General features: G+C 41.2%; 1 protein-coding gene across 1 annotated transcript in view; it reads left to right on the plus strand.

Moving 5' to 3' along the window:
• Positions 1-8264: 8264 nt before the first annotated feature.
• LOC140560266 (V-set and transmembrane domain containing 2 like) overlaps positions 8265-16167 on the plus strand; it is a 32679-nt gene continuing 24776 nt past the window's right edge. The window contains exon 1 of the mRNA XM_072684594.1: positions 8265-8659. Coding sequence (XP_072540695.1) covers positions 8542-8659 — 118 coding nt within the window. The 5' untranslated portion in view covers positions 8265-8541. The remainder of the gene's footprint in view (positions 8660-16167) is intronic.

Raw genomic sequence — 16167 nt, forward strand, 5'->3', positions numbered from 1 at the left:
AGTCTTCTCCAAAGTCATCATAAACAAAAAGTTACTAAAGAGGAAGAGTACATTTGTATTCAGACTGTGAAGAACAGTTCTTCTTTCTTAACAACACTACTTCCTTCACTTGATGATGAAAAAATGAACCTCTCATTTAGCACGAATCCAGAATGATGTAAACACTGAGCAAGATGACCTCAATTAGCTAAGCTGCTGGAAAGCTCTCTGCTCCAAAAGCAAACATAATATTTTTGAGGATGGAATATTACTTCTCTACTTGTTGCTGTAAAGTAATACTACCCAGTCAGAAGCAACTAAGACACATGGAGAAGAGAAATTAGTGCCAGGGAATTCAATTCACCATGACCATGAGTGCCCTTCAATAAAGGATAAATAGCTGTTATGCTTAGTAATTTTTCATGAATCTTGACACAATTATTCAACCAAATATCAGCGAGCTCCCAATCCCTCTTATCCCAAATGTAATAAATTCACTACAATACGTTTCAACTTTGCTTCTTTAGTTTTGCACTGGAGATATGAGACTAATACAGTGGCAGAGTGTTATCAGATTTTAGCATCAACTTTAATTAGATTGTAAAAAAAACATTTCTTATCCTCTTACATGGTATTATCCAAGCTGTGTTGTCCAATGAAATTATATCTCCAGCAAGTTTAAAAGGCTGTAAATAGTGGAACAGAGCAGAAGCTGATTTATAGTTGCCCTACTTCTTTTGATTTATTCAATTAGATAATTTAATTAAATTCACTGTTTGGAAAAACACTATTCATAACCATTACAAACAGGGACATAAAGGCATAAACAGACAGACAGGAAAATGCAGTGGGAGAATCAATAAGGATCTCAATTGTAGCTGGAAATGGGACATTAACCCAAATAGTGAAATTAATGTGACTCTAGGTTCTACTTTAAAGTGCTTAATATTAGATTTTATGTGCTTTATGATAAAACTTCTCAATCTGTAACAAGACTGCTGATGTCTTCATTACTTTACTATGTCGGCTGGCTAGTTAACAAGCTAAAGGCTACACGGCTAACAACATAGATAATACACCACTGTTTTTAATTTACATGTCGAGTCTCATCCACTTTGGGCTAAATTTGGACAAAATCAGACAAAGCCTAATTTTTAACACTTCTTTTTAAGGTAAGTAGTCCATGAGGGGCCAAAAAACAATGTCCATATGACGTCTGGTGTTGAGTGGGATGCCTGGATCAGCCGTGATCCAGATTCACAAGACCAGATCGGGACATCCCTTGTCGCAACCTTCTCACTCCGTCTCCGTTTGTATGTTCACATGGAGGGTTCTGCATAGTGAGTGCTCTGACAAAGGGGATGATTTGTTCAATCCCCTAAAACAGCCTATGGCTCGCCGGCAGGCCAAAAGTGCTATTACAAACTTCTATAACCAGATAATAGCCCCACTACTTTGTACACAAGTCCCTGTAGTTACTGAGTAATACACCTTAGTGTGTAATAAGCATTGGGGTATTAAAGGTTAAAATGGTTTTGGCTGGAAAACAACATGAACACCCTCTGAAATTTTTGTCAACGAAAAAACAAACCAAAAAACTGTTTTTCTCTTAACTGTGACAAATTATATGACATATATTTGAACTTTTTTTAGAATTTTTTAGAATTACTTTATTATGTCTCCCACATAGACACCTGCTGCTGGAGAAAATATTAATGATGGTGAAAATATATGTATAAAATTAAACACTCCCAATGTGGCATTGTGTCATTCTAATTATTCTCACAAGGTTAAAATAGTCTATTATATAGCTATTAAATAGTCTATTATACTTATTATTGCATCTGTGATTATTGTTGTTGGTGTGTATGGAGATGTGCAAGTCATAGGACCATTTCAGTAGTATAAAGACCACTTTGCTAAGAGCGCATCCAAAACGTCCAGCTCATTTTTCATGTTACTTTTTGTATTTGCACATGTGAATTCAGGCAATGAGAGTGAGAAAGACACGGAGAGTGAAACTGCTTGGCCACATCAAGCACTTTTCTGAGGCTGTCTCAGGCTGAGAGGGTCGAGGTGACTCGACAGCGGCGGCTATCAAACAGGTAGGCTGAAATTGGGCTGGAAATGAGGGCTCCTTCAATACGCCACAATCACTGACCCACAAAACACCAGCAGGAATTCCTATCACCATATTTCATTTCCTGCTCTGCTCCAGTGGGTGACAGGTGCAGAGAGAGAGAGAAAGAGAAAGAAGGTGGGGTAACCTCCATGTGTGTAATTGACAGTGCAGTGGAGTTGCTGGAGTGAAAAGATAGGGTTTCTTTCCATGCTGAAATGCATGTTCAACTTCAGTTTTGATCGATGTCCTGCATCAGAATGACGCTTTTTTCTGCCTTACAGCATTATCATTGACACTGTTTATAGACATTTACTGCTGTTGAGTGTTCTTCTTTGTATTTATTGTAATCTGTGGGTTAAATGACTTCTAGGGATGTGAGGGTTTAAATATGTATTCTGGGTGATCCAATAATAAGTGGCCAGCACAAAGTACAGGTGTGAGCGGAGTACAATGCGTATCGAGGACCTACTGTAATCCAATTACTCAAACCACATTCAGAGGTGGTCAGGGATACATATGAATGAGTTCAGCACTTAAGCCTCAGTAAAGGGACAGTGTCATTTGTGATATGTAATAAAGTTTGACCATTGAACTTATAATCAAATTCATTCATTCTTTCACTCATCATCTTATCTGCTGAACTCTTGTGTTGTACAGTGGCTGGATCCTGCACAGAATCACTGGTTATCACAGTCTATCACAGGTTACCACACATTTTCCATAGCCACTTACATGTTATATTAGGCCCTGTTCACACCTGGCACTAACATGTGTCCTGGGTGATCTGATGGATCCAAGTGGTCAGCATAAAGTACAGGTGTGAACAGAGTACAATGATCAACGATCATTCAACGATCATTTAAACCACAATTGGAGATGGTCAGAGGTACATATGACCACAATTTTCTTGTAGTGTGAACACCAAAGCATCTCTGCCAAGCACTGCTCGCATCAACCGTGTCATTGCCCCAGCATCTAAATACATACTTACCGTGAGACTACACCAACCACAACCTGCATGAGTTAATTGAGCATACTACAATAACAAACAAACAAATTTATTAATTTAAACATGCTGGGCATTAGCAATTTTGGTGTCAAAACAAAAGCAGTGGGAGAGTGATATGCGCCAGGCCCTTCCTCCAGTGGAAATGATGTGAGAAATTTGATTACAAGCGGTTACAGGAGACGCTTTTAAAATGCCAGGTGTAAACGGCTATGCATTTTGGCAATCATTTGGGATCAGATCACCTGAGACGCATAGTAATACAAGGTGTAATTGGGGCCTGAGATCCCGGAGGACATAATCAACAACATAGGAATAGGCAACATTATTATCTAGTTAGAATAGAATAGATAGCTAGTGTTAAATAGTCAATTCAGCAGTTAATACACTTCTTTAAGACTAAGCCAGCTAAAACTTTTCCCCAGACACTTACATTTCTTCACAGTAAATGAATATGTAATGAATGAGTTCAGCACTTAGGGCTCAGTAAAGGGACAGTGTCATTTTAAATGAGATTGAGTTTGACCATTGAACTTATTATTAAAATTCATTCATCCTTTCACTCATCATCTTACCTGCTGAACTCTTCCAGGTCAGGGTTGTGGTGTGTCTGGATCCTGCCCAGAATCACTGGTTATCACAGTCTATCACAGGTTCACTCACACACTTGCAATTTAGCATAGCCAGTTCACCTACCATGTGTTTCTAGGCAGAGACCGGTTCCCTGGAGAACACCAGCATGGACATGGGGAGAACACAACACAACAGGTCCCTAAAGCTATGTGGACACACACACATTTCCTCCTGTGTTTATAAAAAAAGTATTGGTCACAGTTTTATTTTTTCTAAAGAATCTTCTTGGATGTGGTTGTCTTTAAGGTCAAATTCTACCAGAGATCAAAACACCTCTGATCAACATCATGTTTTGAGAATTTTTATGTATAACACATTAAATTCCTTTAAAAACAGCATACAGAAATTTTAAAACAGAAGTAATGATTATACAAGCACTCATTCTTCCATAAATAATAAATTTAATCCAGCTCATGTTTGGGTGCTAATTAGCTGTCTTCCTTGCAAGCTTATTAGCCTCGTTAGCTAGGCCTATGTCATACACTACATTTACAGTTATTAAAAGTATGTCATCGTCAAGGAGCTATTATTGTTTTTGTACCTGTAACCCATGCAAAACTAACTAATAGACACAAAACTGACTGAAACTGAGCTGTTTTACTGTGAAGTAGTATTATTTATTTGATTAAATACAGACAAATAAATATTTCAAACACTGCTGTCCCCTAATTCATGCATTCATTGATATCCTATATTAATTTCATGTAGCCACTCAGTGTTTACTACAGCAATGCTTTAAACGCAATCTTTAATGGTTGCAAAATCAAAGACATGCAGTTTCTAGTATCATAATAAGGAACACATTATCTTATTGACTGACTATTAAATGCCCAAGCAGCTGCCATTCAACTTTCATGATTTACATTCTAAACAGCACCTCCAACCGTGGCAGAAAATGGAAAATCATGGAAATTAAGCCACATCATGTATTAAATCCCTCTGAATATGGTGATGGAGTGAGGCTTGCTAACACTGTCTGCATGTACTTGAGTGTGGACTGTGCAGAAAAACAAGAATCACAACACTAAGGCGTTCACTTCACACGCTGCCATTCGTAGGTCATTTGGGTTCCTCTTGCTCTGAGAGCTGCATTTAATATTCATGAACTTCTCTGAAAACATGAAGCTTTCATGATTCCGGAGAAAAAGTGGGAGAACTACTGTGATGCCCCCTCGTGAGACGAGCAGTAGAGATCAATGGTAGCAATACATAGAGAGAGAGAGAGGGAGAGAGAGGGGTAGAGAAAGAGAAAGAAATAAGGGGGAGGGAGAGATGAAGAGTGAAGGGAATGACACCAATGCCATAATCATTCTCTGAACAAGGTTATGGAGCTGTTTTTATATAATGATGAGTATGCTGCAGCAGATTTTGCCAAGTCCTATAATATAACAACTGTGCTTGTTCAGTTAGAAGACCAGGCTTACTTGGGAAAGTACGGAAACTAGAGGTGGGGGGTGGGGGGGATAGTTCCTAAGACGCAGATCTAAATGTTAACTGATAACGTTGAAATAATAGAAAAGGCAGAATTCAGAAGTGTGGAAATCCAAACAGTGTGTGGCATGCACATAACAGACACAAGGATGAGCAAGAAAGATGTGTATGGAAGCACCTCGGCTTCTATTAGGTTTAAGGGGAAGAAAAGACTTAGACAAGAGCCACACTATATACAAGTTATACACCAAATATACATTATATGGACAAAACTATTGGGACACCTGCTCATTTACTGTTTCTTCTCAAATCAAAGGTATTCAAAAAAGTGTATTCCGCTTGTATTGGAGTAACTGACACTACTGCCCAGGGGAAAGGGCTTTCTACTAGCTTTTGGAACCCTGCTGTGAGGATTTGATTGCGTTCATTGATAAGAGTGTTAGTGAAGTCAAGGTGTTGGATGATCACCACCCCATCTCATCCCCAACTCCCAGCTCATGCCAAAAGTACTGGGTGGAGCAACATCATTCCAGAGAACGCAGTTCCACAGCATCACTCCAGTCAGGTAAGGATTAATCATTCAAATCATAATCATTCAAGAATCAGTCCTGGCCAGCCTACTGAGCAGACCTGTATATGGCAAGACCCCTTTAAGAGCAGTAGGCCTGTTCAGTCAAACATATAGGCTAAAGATTTTATCCTTGTTTATTCACAGTGCATTGCTCTCTCACTCTCACAATTTCTCCCTCTCTCTCTCATATACAGCAGCTACTGCTAGAGGACAAAACCACAGGTGAGGCTGACTGGACACATAGCTACACATAGTTGGCCTCAGAGGAATGTTTTATTCAAACCAAGAGTAAGACCAGGAGTTTGGGCTGCTGGAGGTCAGTGATGAGTGGGCTGAGAATTATGCTGTGAGCTTATCCAGAAAATCTGTGGGTAAACAACAAGTGTTTGTTTGAGAGAGAAAGTGACAGGTTTGACAGAGGAGGTGTGCTTCTTCACCCTGTAAGAATCCTGGAGTTCCTGGAGTAGCCATGAATATTTTGATGTCTTTTCCTGACTTTCCCTACTATAATAAACCTGTATTCTTTTAAAATACAAACCTTATGTATTTCTGATTGGATGTTATCGTTTGGTTGGTTGTGTTGCACGGTGGCAAGTTTATAGCACAGGTCATAGCACAACATTTTAAGCTGGATCACTGAATCTAATCTCCACTCAAACTTAATTCACTAGTTACATTTTTGCAGATATCTGTAAAACGTGTCCAATCTTGTGAGCAGGTCAATGGACAAAAATTCACAGTGTTGTGTTGTCGATTAAAAGAATGCATGAATGGTATGTGATCCAAACTTTCACACATATTAAGGGTTAATGTTGGTTGGTGTGGTGCAGCAGAGAACACCACTACCCGCCATTGAGCTACCACTCCATGTGGAAGACTGGGGTTCTATTCACGGTCTGGGTGACTATACTGCACTATACCAATAAGAGTCCTTGGGCAAGACTCCTAACACTACATTAATGCGAGGAACCTTGCAAGTCGCTCTGGATAAGAGCATCAGCTAAGTGCCATCAATGTAAATGTAAATGCAACATAAACGTGGAACTCTTCCACAAAGATTTTTTGTATGATGTGGTGTTATGAATTCCTGAAGGCAAATAGAAATGAGGACAACGGATGGCAGTGATTGGTATCACGTACACAATAAACCACACCGGTTTTCTTCATTTCTAAATGAAAAAATGTCTTACCACAATAACACATGTGTCCCCAACATCACAGTAAGTCTGGCAGTGTGTTTTATGAATCTGACCCACTGTGTCTTAATCCACACTGACCTGTCTGTGTGACCTCAGTGAAGACCTGTTTGTGAGAAGTTGACTTGTTGTCTTTGTTAGGGCCTTAGCCTCATCGCATCACACATGTCTAGGCCGATCAACTAGATATAGGAAAAAGTTAAAAATAAATTCCCTGAACCGTTTCTTTATCAAGCCCTTTCTGAGTTAAGTGCAGAGGTACTCAAAGACCAGGACTGGTGACCACTGGCCCATATGCACGCTAGTGTGACTTTCTGTCCTGACCAGCCTTTGTGTTGTTAGGAGGTGAAATATCCTCTGCCGCAGTGCAGCTTCCATGTGAGTGACCACTCTCCGAAGTCTAGAAGTGGGCTAACTGTGGTGCAGTCATACCCAGTCAATTCCCAGTGTCCCTGACATGACATCCCAGTGGATCTGAAAGCACAGGGTGTAATGGCACCAAATTCAAACATCTGGTCGTGATGGCACTGCTATAGCCGGAAAGTTCCCACTCTTGCTTGTATCTGTCAAGTGGCATGAGCAGTCTTCTGATGTTGGAGAGGCTGGTGGCCTTGTCAGTGTGTGCACTATGTGTGCGATTAATTAAAACACTGAAGGAGAACTGAAGGGAGCATGTATTGCCAGTGACCCCTTGGTTCTAGTGCTAAGTGGGCTACAAACACTAGGGATGAAAAGATAGGAAGTGGATTGTCACGTGCAGGTTTGAAAGCAGCCTGCGACACCTGAACACCCAGCACAGTCACACAGCTGCTTTACACCACAAAGAGTGTGAATGAATAATTTCACACTGATTAAAACTTAATTAAGAAGTCGTTGCTTTGTGACTCTGATATCAGTCTGCTCAGCCCTCCCTCTCTAACAGACTATAGCCTAGATTAAAATGAGCAAAATGAGTTCCCATAAAGGCCTGGCCGTCTTTCCATGTCGCTAATACAATTCATTTAACTGAACATCCAAGGCTGTGATCATTTTCAGATTGTTAATTGCATTTGTTCTGCGTTCAAAATGAAAATCTCCTGAGCACACACACATACACACACATACATACACATACACACAGTGCGCACAGTCTATTTGACAAATTAGCCAGGGCTACGAACCTTTTTTTTTCCAGGTGAAATTTAAACCCGAGTCTCAGTGTGCTTTAAATGTTTAATGAATTAATTACCTCCTGGTATCACTCCGCCTAATTGATTATACAGCAGAGCCCAGCCTACTCACTCCTCCTCCCCACCCCCCTCCTCCTCCTCCTCGCGCCTTTCTCCCTCCGCCACAGTCGCGCCGCTCGCTAATTCGTGGGCACCGGAGCGAGGCGGTGGGAGGAAACGGAGAAAGTGTGTTTCGGCAAGTCAGGCGGAGGCGATCCAGCGACACTTCCACTGTTTTCTCTTTCCTCCCCTGCACCTCTAACCCCCTCTCCGCGGAGGACAGGAGGATAGCAGCGCCCCTGGACGGAATACCTATCATTTGGCCGTACATCGCCTCATGTGTGGGCTGCGTCTGAACTAGCCTAACTCTTGGTGAAGAGCGTCAGAAATCCGAAATGGGGCCGTTTGGAGCGCTGGTGTGGATTTCACATTATGTGGGACTTTTCCTTCAACTAAGCGCCGCTTCTCAGGCAGGTGGAGGCATCGAGGTGGACAACCACATATCAGGCAACGGTAAGCTGCGCTGTTCGCTGCATTAGTGCTGAAAGAGGCGAAATGAGAGTGATGGTCGCCTTGCCCAGTTATGAAGAATCCCACTTGACGCGAAGGGGCGGGGCTGATGAATGAACGCTGCTGGTCTCGGTAGGGTTATCGATCAATTTCAACTTTTTGACGTTTCCAATAACATGTCTCTCTGGCTGTATTGCGCTGGCCTACTTTCAGGATCGGTCGTTGTTTAGGTAAACCCTGTCGTTTTGAGGTGCAGCCTGTTTAGGCTAGTTGCTAGAGAGCATATATATATATATATATATATATATATATATATATATATATATATATATATATAGCCTTGGAAGCGTTGTTGTTGTTGTTGTTGTTGTATATATATATATATACATTATAATATATATATTATGCAAACTTACTAGCGGGTCTTTACGTTGTACCGAAATGTAAAAATTAAAAATTGACAAATAAAATCTTTAATAAAAATATTTTACATTGACTTCCATTGAAAGTTTAGAAGGGTTTTCTCCTCTGTTAAAGTTATGATTTTGGAGATACAAGGTTATTGTATGACAGTGACGATATGCAACCCATAAAAAAACATAAGCCACCATGAACAAGCAAAACATGGAAATCTCTCACTAGTGAACTCACTTCCAAGCACATGCTGATGGACATAAACATTTGCTATAATGCTGTACTCTGAATGATGGAGCAATGTGTCGATTCAAATCAGTCAAAACAACAGACTATTACACCACTCTGCAATATTATAAAATCACCATAATCATAACAGTGCATCAGAAGTACAGATGTATGCAGTGCTGCATCTAAATGCATAAAGAACATAAAAATAAGACATCTGAATTTAAAGAGAGAAACATAGCTTTAGATGCAGCACTACCTACAGTGTCAGTTGGATTCTCTGCACTTTTCAGTGACATAAAGGCGCGACTTTTAGTCCTCCTGATTCGCCGCCAAGAATTAATTCAGTGTCCCTCCATTGATAATAGGTCTATGGATCAATGCAAGGATGATAAAAGATGGCAAATGAGGTGGCCAGATGAAAGAAATTCACTTCAGATCAGTTCAGATCAACGAGCAGGTTTCTGCAATGTTCTGAGATCTACTGCCCTTACAGTTATAGTTCAAACATACATATTATATTCTCAATATACGGTCATCAGTCTGGAAGTGTAGCACATTTTGGTGTTAGTGAAAATCACAATGGTGATAGTTTTAGATTTCTTTCATTCTGTTTCGTATCAATGTCTTTGATGTCATCTGTGGTCTTGTAGACCACCATTTAATAAAGAAAAGGCTATCTAGGAAATCCTTGTGGAAGGAACATATATTTCCCATAGGATTAAGCTTGAACCTACACCATTGTTTCCCACTGTGTTCCATTCATCCCTAGTATTTTAAATGGTCACAGACCTGCAGTATCACAGTATAGCTGCAAGATGTCCTAACACATAATTCTCTCATGAATATTCAGTAACCACACTCCCTGCTGTTCCAAACTCCAGACTCATCCAGACACATTTAGAATCAGAATCAGAATCAGAATCAGAATCTCTTTATTTCACCAAGTATGTTACCCATACAAGGAATTTGTCTTGGTGAGAGCAACACGTATGACAAGTAACAAAGAAACACAGAACACAGTCTTAAACTAAAGGAAAATTACACTAAACAATAAATAGGGTAGGGGATAAATTAAAAAAAGTAGAAAGTACTAAAGGTAATAAAGGTAATAAAGAGCTGAAAGATGTATTTACAGAAAAGAAAAGAACATCTGTACAGGTGTGCAAATAGTCATAGTGCAAAATAGGCAGAGTGCAAATAACTGTTCAGTCCGGTTTGGTACAGTTCAGTTGTAAGTTTAGAGGTTTACAGTGGGAGGTGACCACTGTGATTGAGGAGCGCTACAGCTCTGGGGAAGAAGCTGTTAGCATGACGTGTTGTGCTGGTTTTGATGGACCGCAGTCTTCTACCCGAGGGGAGTGCCTGGAAGAGGAGGTGTCCAGGATGTGAGGGGTCAGATGTAATCTTGCCAGCCCGCTTCCTCATCCTGCTGGAGTAGATCTGCTGAAGTGATGGCAGGTTACATCCTATGATCCTCTCTGCTGTCCTGATGATGCGCTGGAGTTTGGTTCTTTCTTGTGAGGTGGAGGAACCAAACCAGATAGTTATGGAGGCTGTGATAATGGACTCGATGATCGCTGTGTAGAACTGGATCATCAGGGTCTGTGGCAGGTTGAATTTCTTGAGCTGTCTCAAGAAGTACATTCTTTGTTGAGCTTTCTTGATGATGGAGATGGTGTTTTTCTCCCATTTCAAGTCTCTGGAAATGGTGGTGCCCAGGAACTTGAGTGACTCCACCATTGATACTGCAGTGTTGTTGATGTGGAGGGGGGGAAGGGTGGGTGGATTGCGTCGGAAGTCCACCACCATCTCTACAGTCTTTTCTGTGTTTAGCAGCAGGTGGTTGTTGCTGCACCAGGACACCAGCTGCTCAATTTCCTTTCTGTAAGCAGACTCATCACCGTTGGCTATGAGGCCCACCAGAGTGGAGTCATCTGCAAATTTCAGGATCTTTACAGCTGGATCTTTGGAGACACAGTCATTAGTGTAGAGGCTAAAGAGAAGGGGTGAAAGAACACAACCCTGAGGGACTCCAGTACTGAGTGTCCGGAGGTCTGAAGTGTGCTTCCCCAGCCGCACCTGCTGTCTCCTGTCTGTCAGAAAATCCACGATCCACCGACACATGGAGTCTGGCACTGACAGCTGGGAGAGCTTGGCCTGAAGAAGCTGCGGCACAACAGTGTTAAAGGCCGAGCTAAAGTCCACAAACAAAACCCTAGCATAGTTTCCATGGCTGTCGAGATGTTGCAGGATAAAGTGCAGGGTCAGGTTGACCACATCATCGACAGACCTGTTTGCTCGGTACGCAAACTGCAGGGGGTCCAGCAGGGGATCTGTGATGGACTTCAGGTGGGCTAGGATCAGGCGTTCAAAGACCTTCATGACTACAGAGGTCAGGGCGACAGGCCTGTAGTCATTCAGTCCGGTGATGGTGGATTTCTTGGGAACTGGAATGATGGTGGAGGTTTTGAAGCAGGCTGGAACAGAGCAGAGTTCCAGTGATCTGTTAAAAATGTCCGTAAACACTGGAGCTAGTTGGTCACAGCAGTGTTTTAGGGTGGATGGAGAGACTGAGTCGGGCCCGGGGGCTTTCCTCACCTTCTGTCTGCTGAAGAGCCTGTGAACATCCTGCCGGTTGATGCAGAGATGAGCAGGAGGCAGAGGTGAGAGGGCCAGTGTGGGGGTGGAGGTGGAGGGGGGTGATGGGTGGTAGACGGTCTGATTGTCTTTTGTGAGTTCAAATCTGCAGTAGAACTCATTCAGGTCGTTGGTGAGGTGTCGGTCGTTCAGGAGGAGGGGGGTCTTTCTCACCTTGTGACCAGTGAGAAGCTGTAGGCCTTTCCAGGCTGAAGATGGGTCGTTAGCAGTGATGTGTCTGTTCAGCTGCTCTGAGTACTTGCTCTTCGCAGCTCTAATCCCTTTCTCCAGTCTGTATTTGGCCTCCTTAAAGACAGTTCTATCACCACTCCTGAACGCTTCCTCCTTTTCCCTCCGAAGCTGTTTGAGTTCTGCAGTAAACCAGGGTTTGTTGTTACTGTATCTCACCTGTGATTTAGTTGAGATACAGCTGTCTTCACAGAAACTGATGTATGACGTCACAGTGTCTGTGTATTCGTCCAGTCCGTCTGTCGCCTCCTCAAACACAGCCCAGTCTGTGGATTCGAAGCAGCCCTGCAGCTTCTCAATGTCTCCACTGGTCCACCTCTTCACTGTTGTGATGACCGGCTTGTTGGTTTTGAGTTTCTGCCGGTAGGTTGGAATGAGGTGCACGAGGCTGTGATCGGAGAGCCCGACAGCTGCGCGCGTGACCGCGCGATAGGCATTCTTGATACATCACAGGCAGAAAATATCAACATGAGTGCTGTCAAGCTGAGGTTTTGGGGCTTCTTTTTAATCATTCATTTCTTTTATCAGATGTTCTCTATAAAGCAAGTATCAAGCTTGAAGATACAATGATCTGAAAAGATCTGACGGTCTTTTGGAGCTGCTATAGATCAGCGCTAAACGGTTCTTTAAATTAGCTGACAAATGATTAACTTGTGGGTTGTCAAAGCCTGTTAGAATGTCTAGTTGTCCCGTCGGGAGGTCATTAAGTACAGTCTAAACTGTACTGTCTTCTGAACCAGTGCTATTATCATTATTCACAATTAGGTGTATGGATTTTTTTGCCATTGTGAGTTTATAGAAGATGATTGAGCAGTGAGCAGTGTACCAACAGACCACTTATATAGTGTCATCTTCTTTGTTGTACTGCTGTACTAAAGGTTCCTAATCAGTTCTTGTTTGAATGTGCTGCTCTATATACTTACAAACTAAGGTGGCTAAAAGGGTTTCTTGTAGAGTTTAGGAAAGACCTTTAATTTGTGTTGAATCTTTACTTCATGTGGAGCATTTCAAAAGCTTAAAAAGCTCCAGCACACACCACGTCCACATCAAGAGCCATCCACTGAAAATTCCTTTATGGAGCCAAATGTGGTTCTTCTGTGGCATTGCTCCAAAGAATCCTTGTTGGAACCTTTCATTTTGACAGTTTACTGTAAATGGAGCAATGCCATTACAGAAAGAGGCACTCAGTTGTATGCATTCATAAGAAAATTATCCCTAAAAGCTTCCACAAAGGTCTGCAACTCTAGCTCCAGCACGTCAGCAACAACAGGGCTTATCAGATGTAAGATAAGTTGTTCAAAGAAACCAAATGCTATACCTTTACACAGTAAGAATCATTCACAGAGAGGTTCTACTCCGGAATTGAGTCAAACATCACACTTACACGCTTTGCACATGCTTATATAACAAAGGTTCTTTGAGTGACACCATAGAACCACTTCTGTAAAAGTTTGATTCCAGTGAAGGGCTTTCGAAAACATGGTTTTCTAAAGAATAATGCAGTAAAGTGTTTTGTTGTTATTGTTATTTATTATTTAATTGTTAACTATGATTATTATTATTCCTATTATTCCTATTATTATTATTATTATTATTATTATTATTATTATTTTAAATTCTTAGATTACCAATTACCCAATCCACTCGTTAGTACTCTCCCCCTATCACATGTGATGCTCCTACAGGCACAGATGCAACCACAAACAACACACTTGGAGGAAAGTGCCAGGTACCCATCTCTAATACATTGGCTAGCAGGCACCTCTGTCATATCTCACTGGGTAGAGAGAGGGCCATCTACCCACCTGGAGGGAGCAAGGCCAGTTCTGCTCTCACGGGCTCTGAGCTTTGATATGTAGGAAGGAACTATATTTTTATACAATTAAATCAGCAGCATAAAATAGACATCTAGACATCTAATTATACATGCACTGACGAGCCAAAACATTATGACCATGTAATGTGTTCTGAGGTGGTTTGAACTTCCCACAATACATCCCACAAGTTAACGTTGCACACATACCCTGGTCATCCATACGATGTAAAAGAAATATCACAGGATTCGAAGGTGTGCGGTGGTTAGCATATGCACTATGAGCGGCCCATGGCTATGCCTCACCATACACAGCAGGGGGTGGCGCTACTCCCATAGCTATCATTAAACAACTTACTTGTGCCATAGTAAGATTTCTGACGGTTAGACCAGGCGGGACAACCTTAGTTTCCCTCTCACATCGATGAGCCTTGGGCTCCCAACACCCTGTCACTGATAGTTTGTCCCTCCTCAGACCACTGCCAGAAGGCACTCACCAGGGTACTCCCTTTAAGTCTTCCCACCTGAACATTCTCTGAAATCCAACATGTTGACTATGAGAACAGACTGTCCAGTTAATATCAGACACATATCCCAGACCTGCTAGTGCTGTATTGGCAAACACACCGGGAGAGATCTTGAACCATTACTCCATTAGGTTTATCAGCTCAAATCCTAAGACTACAAAACTTTTAAAAACTTTGTTTTGACAGAGCTGCCCATGTTTTTAGTTAAAGTCATTTTGCACTCTTGAAAATATATAGTAAAATTTGTTCCATTCATCTTCCCAAGAGCCCTAAAAACATCAGCATCCCACGAATATCAAAGATCTCCCACATGCACCTCCCCTGCTTCCTGTGAAACCTGGTTAAAAAGTTCAGTTTGAGTCTTATCTGACCTCAGCATGTGCTCCGAGTTGCAAAGAGCATTTGGCCAACTGCAGACTCAGTGGATACCTCTGCAGTAGTATGGACTTTCTTCTGGCAACTGTTTCAAATCACATGTTGCAGTGGAGATGTTGAGGAGTAGTGCTTTTTGAAGTGGTGTAACTCAGAACTTGGATTTGCCCTTGATACTTTGTTGATTCTTCACACTGTGTATGAAATCTTGCATTAGTTATAAGCATTAAAAGCTTTCTTTAACATCAGCAAGGGTTTGCTGCATTTGCCATTAGTTACTTAATCTTATCCAAGTCCACACATTTTTTTTCTCAAGGCACAAATGTAAGTGTGATGAAATGTTATTATATGACATAATAGTTTTATTTAATATCATTTAAGATAGTAATGATAATAGTTGTATTTAGATGAACATTTAAGGGTGCCAGTCATTTTTATTTTTTAGTTACTTGTTCACAGTAAAACTACAGCTGAGAAGTGTAATTTGTGTTTTTTTGGACAGAGACAGAATCATCACTGAAAATGAAAGAAGCACGTGGACTGGTATGGTACAGTCATTTTAAACAAATGTTATACAGTTCTAACCCTAGCTATTCCTCCTTTTACCAGTCAGCAGAGCATCACATTGATTTTGAAGCTGTTATTTTAATGTAAAAATGCTATATAGTGTTGCTTTAAAGAAAAACCTAAAAGAGCAAATATTGTGCTGATGTTTGTGTATTACTGTGAGTTTCCCCACTGTGGGACTAATAAAGAATTATCTTAAATAACTGTCATAACTAAGTCATAATTGCTCTCTCTCTCTCTCTCTCTCTCTCTCTATATATATATATATATATATATATATATATATATATATATATATATATATATATATATATATATATATATACTCAGTAGGTCCACACTGGACAGGGCTAATGATAATACATGTTTAGCTGTAATCTTTCCAATGCTGCATGTTTTTTACATCACTCTTTTATTTTCCTGTTGGAAATCCTATGCTCAGTCAAACTGCACCCACAAAGACTTTTCCCCACCCACACTACACCTGAATTCACACCCATCCTTACTTGTGCATCTTTTATAGAGGCCTCACTCTCTCTCTCTCTCTCTCTCTCTCTCTCTCTCTCTCTCCCTTCCTCTCTCTCTCAGGTTAGAGAGGTCTGGTTTGATAAATTGGTTTAGCAGTAGTGTGGTGTGTGCTCATGTAGAACAGAGTGTAGTGTGTCTCTGACTCTGGATCTAAGGTTCAGGCTGTTTCTGCA

The sequence above is a fragment of the Salminus brasiliensis genome, chromosome 7 (assembly GCF_030463535.1).
Source record: "Salminus brasiliensis chromosome 7, fSalBra1.hap2, whole genome shotgun sequence".
In the NCBI taxonomy this organism is placed as follows: domain Eukaryota; kingdom Metazoa; phylum Chordata; class Actinopteri; order Characiformes; family Bryconidae; genus Salminus; species Salminus brasiliensis.